The 8,467-nt window shown below is 34.1% G+C and overlaps 1 protein-coding gene across 1 annotated transcript; it reads right to left on the reverse strand.

Moving 5' to 3' along the window:
• Positions 1-756: 756 nt before the first annotated feature.
• LOC117630138 (beta-glucosidase 24-like) lies at positions 757-5,261 on the reverse strand. The gene is given in 14 exon segments (XM_034362892.1): positions 757-1,031; positions 1,396-1,504; positions 1,705-1,807; positions 1,913-1,944; positions 2,031-2,248; positions 2,522-2,578; positions 2,580-2,629; positions 2,745-3,000; positions 3,114-3,201; positions 3,295-3,372; positions 3,642-3,717; positions 3,892-3,950; positions 4,846-4,915; positions 5,062-5,261. Coding segments are annotated over 14 exon segments (1,557 nt in total). The 5' UTR covers positions 5,242-5,261; the 3' UTR covers positions 757-850.
• Between the last annotated feature and the right edge of the window lie 3,206 nt (positions 5,262-8,467).

The following is an 8,467-nucleotide window of genomic DNA, read 5'->3' on the forward strand; positions in this document are numbered from 1 at the left end:
CTACCCAAATGCCCAGCAGCCTCAAGAAATTCTTCTTTTTTATTTGTACAAATTTGCAAAACGGGACTTTGGAAAATCTCCTTCCTTCCTTCACAGTTCATCACAACAACTATATGTTACTATTTGAACATGTTTATATTTCGGTACGGTATGATATTGACCGGTACCAAATACTTGATACCGCTACCATACCATACTCTAGTGGTACGGTACGTTACCGATTATCTCCCCATCCTAAATGAAACGGTATGAAATCGGTATTGTACAATATAGTTAGTGTACAGTTTCGGTATTTCGGTTTTAGATGCCCACCCCTAGAACTTGGTGCATGATTTTGATTTTTCCATTGATTTATCCCTTTTGTTGTAGCTTGCTTGCCTTGCTGCTTGGTAGGGGCTTTCAGCTTTTTATCGCCTTGTATGTTCTTTTCTGCAGCTCTTCGTGTTTTAATGAAATTCCACTTCGACCAAAAAAAGAAGAAGGCAATCCCCGATCTCTCAGGACACAATGGCTGATATGAGAAAGTCTGGGTTCATAAATTGGTAACCTAATCAAATCGGCATTAAACATAGATAATTAGAAATTAGAACAATCAAAATTTGAGATCAATATGAACCCATCGGAATTCAAAACTTCGAAAGGAATTTGGTCACCCAACATACTATTTATTCTTGTTCATACACAAACAACATTCACAATCAAAATTTGAGATCAATATGAACCCATCGGAATTCAAAACTTCGAAAGGAATTTGGTCACCCAACATACTATTTATTCTTGTTCATACACAAACAACATTCACATTATACATTATTTATTTGGTCACAAACAAGTCTGCAATTCGATTTCCCTAGTACTTAGGAACTTTACTTAGGAACTTTTTGAACCAATGGGCTGAGAGTTTTGGGTGTCTTTTCAACCCATTTTTGTAATCCACGAAGTTCATACCAAATCGAACAGTGTAACCATTATTCCATTCAAAATTGTCCAACAGAGACCATGCAAAGTATCCCTTAACATGGACGCCGTGCCTGCACAAAAAGATGGAATTAACAAACCTAAAAAGGTTAGGCATATATATATATATATATATATGTATATGAATGTACATACTATATATATATATGTTTTTTTAATACAAGCAATAGTCTAAGCTAGAGGGGAGGGGGTTTCTCTCACACACACACACACATATCTGATGCCATGGGGGTTCGAACCTAATAATTGAAACTCTGCAAGTCAATGCCCTTTTTCACTGGGCTAGACCCCATTGGCCGTAGTATATATATGTTACATTCATATATACAAACATACATCTATATGTCATATGTGTATTTATAAATATATATATATACACAACACATGGTATATGTATAGGCTTTGTTGAGCACTTACTTGATGGCTCGTTGAACGTAATAGAGGTGGTGATGGTAGTAGTCAATTCTCTGGCTATCATTAAGGGCTTCCTCAAGTGACAATTTTGGATGGCTGAACTCATCAATCCCTACAACAATATGTAACATGTTAGTCCTTTTAGTTTTAAGCTTGTTCATTTTCCGAAAAGAGAAGGGCCAACTCCTTTAATTATTACAAAGTGAACAGAAATATCACTAGCTTAATAGTTAGCTCATTTTAAATGTATACTTAATAGCAATAATTACACTACATGTGAAAACTTGATGATGCAACTAACTAAATAATTACCATTCTCCGTAATGTAAATGAGTGGATCATTATACTTTCTCTTTGTGTAGAGTAAAAGATCTTCAATTCCTCTTGGATAAACATATAGCCAATCTGAAGCAGCCTGTAATACCATACAAATTGAGAGATTTGTAGAGGTTACATTTGTCTGTGAAAAACAATTAATAATACCACTAACGCTAACAGCTAAGCAATTTGATATGTGTACCTTTGGACCAATAGAGACCCCATTAAGCTCAGCTGCCACAATATATATGGTCAAAATCTAATTGTTATGAGAAACTTAAAAATTGGTAATCAACAAGCTTTGAATTTGTACTACGTACATGAAAAATTAGCACGAGCATCTGTCAAGTAGCTTGCATTTACAGAAATACGTTGAGGTGCATAGGCTGCATAATAAGTAGTATAGTAATTTAATCCAAGAAAATCAAATGACCCATTTAGCAATTTAGATTCTGCTTTCGTGAAGTTTGGTAGACGATTTCCAACAAGAGACCGCATACTGTGCGGATAGTCACCACTTGTTATTGGCTCCGCAAACCTACAAAAATGTGGAAATTCGCATTTACAAACTTAATGCTAAATAGGATATTTTCTTGTCTGAAAATTTGGCATGTTATATTGCCGGAAATTTGGCTTATTATAAAGCCAAAACAAAAGTTGATTCCAAACTTAAACATTCATAAAGCATATTTTTATTTGTTCAATGTATTTAAATTAATATTCTATTAACATATATATTCAGGAAACAAATATTAGATTATGCTAGTAGTAAGTATTGTAAGCGAGTTACAGATTTATATTAGGTGCTGACCATCCAAACATAAAATCCAAGGCTCGTAATGCAGCATTTTTATGGTGCTTGGCTTCGCACGAACCAATGTGACAATAGCGTTATCCCTATCAGACCCTTTTGAGATGCCTGCAGATTAATTTTGAACATAACAGGATTACTGAGTCATATAGAATTCTCCATTATTCACATATAGTTCTCAATTAGGACATAATATTCTAGCCCAGCGCGCTAAAAAAGAGACCTGATATTTCTTCTTGTACAATTCTACAGCAGTTGCATGTGCAAGGAGCTGGTTGTGTGCCACCATATATGGTTCTGTACTTGAATCCCCACCGATGCAATTTAGCTTCTGCCAATCAGAACATCGTCCGGGCGCGAAGTCCCCTTTTGCATAACCACCAACACTATAGCTCCATGGCTCATTGAATGTGATCCAGTATTTTACCCGATCACCAAATTCCTTGTAGCAAAGCTCTGCATAGTCTCGAAAGTGATTTCTGTACACACACACACACACACACACATATATATAGAACGATGGTTGTAAAAATTAAAATCCAATGCCAAATATTGGTTTCGAACATAGGTATATCTTAATTTGTTCACGTACATAATATGAGGGCTTAAGAAACCACCGTATTCGTCTTCTAAGGCTTGGGGAAAATCCCAGTGGAAGAGGGTTACAAATGGCTTTAGACCTGCATGAGTAATAGAAAAGAGTTGACTAAGTGATGTTTCAGGTGGGATTGATATTTGAGGTTTTATGTGATTAATATAGAAAGCTGCTTCACCATTGTGTAGGAGTTCGTTGATGAAACTGTTGTAGTATTTGATTCCTTCCTTGTTCACGCCCCCGCTTAGCTTTCCATCTAATAATTAAGAAAAATACAAGCAAATACACAAATAACTCAATCAATAATATATAAGTGGTAAGGAAAGAAAGGGCGAATGGTAAACTATTTCTTCTCTTGGTTCAATTTTTGCGGATAACGACTTTAACTGATAACACATCTAAGCTTGCAACACTTTCTTAGTTCGTTATATACAACGATATAAAAGGAGGGCCACATGAATTATTGTTTCAAGGAAGAGACATGTTCTGTACAATATATACACCAAATGTCATTGATGGACTCACTCGGTAACAATCTTGGCCATGAGATAGAGAATCTATAAGCATCCAACCCCATGTTCTTCATAATCCCCACATCTTCCTACAGCAACACAAAAGATATAATTATAAAAAAGAACCTTAAAAGGATCTCATTTTCAATTTCCTATAGCTATGTTCTCTTCTCTTGCTGGGCTCGAAGCAAAGAAGGCATATGTGTTTGTCAAGTTTCTTTTCTAAGAAAAAACAATGAGAGTTATGTGACCAAAATTTAAACCTTATAGCGGTGATATTCATCAATAGCCACATCTCCGTTGCTGCCATCTCGGATTCTTTCTGCAATTTAAAAAACAAAACAAAAATATTATCTAAGCACGACTATTATATAACTAACTAGGCCCTATCTCTCATTAGAAAAAAATAATTAAAAAAATAAAAATTGGTCCATTGTTTAATAAGTAATGCTAGGTTTACCATATTTTAATATCACTAGCTCGTGAGCATGTGCCAATTGGTTTTATTTTTTATTTTTTATTTTATTTTTAGAATTAAGAAAATATAACATAGGTAGTTATGTTCCATAAAAGTAGGACCTATTATTTGATTTTGTTTTTAATTTTAATTTTTTTTAATATGAAAAAATGTGAATCTACCATATATTAATAATTTCAATTCTTAATATTTGAATTAACCAAAGACATTTTCTGGTATTTTGAATGTTTCACTATTCTCTGCCTTAGGGTTCAGGATTCAGGCTTAATATATATAGATTGTGTACCACCTTTCTAATAGAGGTGAAGCCCACCAATACAATAGGACCCACTTCTATTAGAGATGTAGTACATAATGTGGTAAGAAAAATATGGTAAGCCTAGCAATTTCCATAAGTAAATTTGACTAATCAATTTTGTTCTCCTAGCAATGCTCGGCTCTGTATGAAAAATAGGGTCGTCCCTGAGCAAAAGGGTCCATAGCTTCGCTGGGCAGCTATTTTGGCCCAAGCTCAAGCCCGGGCTTGTGGTGGAGCCCGCAAAGCAGTGTTTATGAAAAATAAAAAGTCCATTTGTAAGGTATTAGCAACAACTTTTAACGTCGAAAAAAATCAAATCTAGAAATCAAGTTTAGTGACGGTATGGGTAAAAACCGAATTGGAGAGGGAAATTAAGACTTCAAAGAAAAGAAAAACAGAACATTAAGAGTGGATAAGGAAAACAAAGCCTAGAAACACCACCTGGATGTTTGTGGGTGTAGGTATCCCATATGCTTGGTCCTCTACCACCTCCTCTTGCAGCACCTTCATACTAAAATTTACACACACACATAAAAGAGTACAGAATGAAGATGCCAATGTTCATGCATGGATGCTTAGTCTCGCCAGAAGAAACTAATTAAGTAATTAAAACAAAAATTAAAGGGTAATTAAGCTCCAAAAAGAGAAAAGACTCACCTGGTAAGAAGATGAAGCTGAGCCAAATATGAACCCAGCTGGAAAACTGCTTCTGTTGAGGAAAGCAGTGTCATATTGACTGGGTGTAACTGGAATGGTGGCTTGGCTATTTGCCAATGCAAAGCCAAATAGTTGCAGAAAATAATTTCCTAATAGTAAATATCCTAATTCGATTGCCATAACTTGAGGTTTTGGTGATCTAGATAGCTTGGCTTTGCCTGTCATGGGTTTTATATATGGAGGAAGGACACATCACAGCACAGTTCGAAAGTCAGGAGTCTCAAGACACATGTACACTGTGCATGCAACGGTTAAAGCATCTCAAATGTTCCTCAAAAAGAAAAATTAAATTTAAAAGATCGTTAAAAAATAATCATTTGATGAAGCTAAAATGTTAAATTACTGCATAGCCTAAATGACTTTTGTGAGGCCTTGAAAAATACAAGGCACGTAAAGTTTAATTAATGTCATAGCTTGATTTGGAATGATCAAGGAACCACTAAAGGCATATAATTTATAAAAGCAAATTAACATGCTTTACAAATTATAAAAGCAAATTAACATGCTTTATACCACGACGACAAAAGGTCCATGGCTGATCCAACATGATCCAATGTTCCCAATCACCAAATTCCTTGTAATGAAGTTCTGCATAGTCCTGAAAGTGATTCTTGCATATACATAGAGATGTTTGGAAAATTAAAAATGTGGGAAATATTGATTCTAAGCACTTCATATAGTATAAATGTGTCAACTTACAAAATGTGAGGCTCAAAAAACCACAATATTCTAGTCATCATTAGTTGTCCTGTGTGTAATTCCTCTTAGTTTATATTTAGAAATTAGAACTTGGGGTATTTGCTAAAAAGTTGAAGTACATTGAAGAATTTATGAGGCTACAAAACCAAGATAATTTGTGCATTCGTTTATAATGGGCATCATTAGAAAAATCAGCATATGCATCACAAAACTTTGTCTAGATAACTAGTCATATAGGCCAAATATTTCCAGCATGAGATTTTTAATAAAGGCACATAATTTTGCTTATTATAAGTCCAATCCTTGGCTGCCAAGTGTCCTTTTGACTATTTAATTTTACCAAAAAGGCTGGGGTTGGTCTGGACTCACCAAGTCTCTCATTTTACATTTTTCATATTGGTTTTGAGAGAGCGAGAGAGAGTGTGTGTGTGTATGTGTAAATTTGGTTTTGCTTTTTGGGGGAAGAGTTCATGGTTTCTTGAATTCCTTTTGGGGCTTTCATTGAAATTTCGTTTCTCAAACTTTTGCTTAGTGATACAAAATTTTCATCTATCATCACTTTCATTTTCACCATTTTGGAAAACTTGGTTTTCTCTTTGGTTTGTATGAGAGTGTATATGGCATAAAAATGGGTTTTCAAGATTTCATTTTGAAAGCTACTCCTTTTTCAGAAAATCTGACCATAGCTTTGCACATCAAAGTTTTAATCTCTCATATTTTTCATTTACATCATTTTGGAAAACTTGGTTTTCTCTTTAGTTTGTATGAGATTGTTCATGGCTTTTGAAATGAAGATTTCAAATCTGATTCTATCTTTGAAACCAAATTCACCCATTCATAATTTTTCAGATTAAAACTTCTACTTTGCATTCTCTACTTGGTGAGGTATGAGTTTTCATTATGAGAGTTTGAAAATTATTCGTTGAAATCTATTGTGTTTTTTATAATCTGCATATGGATTTAGTTATGACTATTCATCTTCTTCAGTCTGCATCTAGGTTCATTATGATTAGCCATCTTGTTTAGTCTAGATCAGATTCTTGGTTGATTTCTTCAAAAGGATGGTTTCTTGAAGGAATTGACCCATTTTCATCTCAGAATCTAAATTTCATAGTTCTGTTCAATCCGGAGCTGAGTTGCGGTGCCATGGGATGAAGAAATTAATGGACTAGTTGCCGTTTCCATGAAGAACAAGCTACTAGCTCAACTAAGTTTGGAGAAAAAGGTTGCACATTGAGGTAGTGCTTATTTCCTAAATAGACCTATGTGAGAACCTGTAAAAATATATACATATATTTATAAATAAATAATTATTCATACTACATATTAATTATTTATTAATATAAATTTTTCTTATTTAAATATTTATTGTGAAGACTTATATGTTATTAAATCTTAAGTCTAGTATGAAATTATCCCTTTAGTTGAAAGATGACACCATTCTTGTTTTCCACGTGTATTGGTTCATGTCAATTTAGAAATTCTGAGTTTTATCAAAATTTCAAGTTTATTTCCCTCATCCAAACGCACCATTAATGATTTGTGAAGTTCCCGTGGAATTGTTATACTTTTCTGGTTACATTATTATTACCTCAAGTCATCTGTTATTACTTGCAGTCCACTGCTATTACCTTAGTCCATTCTTATCTCCTTTAACTACTCTTTATTTTTGTTACAAGTCCTAATAAATTTTTTGTCATCATCATTCTTGGTTATACGTACAAATTTACCGGCGATTTGGAGGTTTTAGGGATGAAGCTTCGCGGAGAGAGAATGAGGCAGCTGAGTTTTTGGGTCGTGTGCTGAAGGGTTTAATGAATTAAGATAATGGTTTAGTGAACATTGCTTAGGATATTTGCGGTGGCAATTTTGTAAATTTATTTGGGGGTTTTAATGAATTTGGGTTGGGCTTCATTGGGTTTTTTAGCGGTGGTAGACTTGTAAATTTGTTGGGGTTTTTTAATGAAACGGGTTGGGCTTCATTTAGTGGTATTGTTGTAATTTATAGGTATTTTGAGTGTTAATTTATTTTTTAAAGTGAGTTTTGAAATTGTTGCGGGTTGGGTTTTCACTATTTCAGACCCCACTGTTGGGCCTATAACTCAACCTCCCTCTGTTTTCCAAAGCAATGTTCATGATTCACTAAACAAATAGTAGAAGAATTACAGTTAAATTTTAGGGTAAATTACTCAAATGGTCTTTAGATTTATACTCGATTTATATTTTGGTCCCTCAATTAAATTATTCTTTCAAATGGTCCATCAACTCTATATTATTCTCTCCATTGGTCCTACCGTTATATTTTGGTCATTATTTATCCTAAAATTAGGTTAAATCTAACAGAAAATTAGACGGTAGAACCATTGGAGATAATAATATAGAGTTGATAGACCATTTGAACAAATAATTTAGTTGAGGGACCAAAATGTAAATCATGTATAAATTTGAGGCCCATTTGAGTAATTTACCCAAAATTTTAAGAAATAGGTTATGGCTACAAAAAAAAAGTAATAGGCTAACTTTTCTTTCCATTGGTATTCAATAGATAATGGAAAGTTACTAGCTAAGGGGTATATACCAAATGGAGAGGAGAAAACCAATATTATTAAGGGCTAACATTAAAAGACCCCCTCAAGGTTTGGGGTCA

Source organism: Prunus dulcis, chromosome 6 (assembly GCF_902201215.1).
Source record: "Prunus dulcis chromosome 6, ALMONDv2, whole genome shotgun sequence".
NCBI lineage: Eukaryota > Viridiplantae > Streptophyta > Magnoliopsida > Rosales > Rosaceae > Prunus > Prunus dulcis.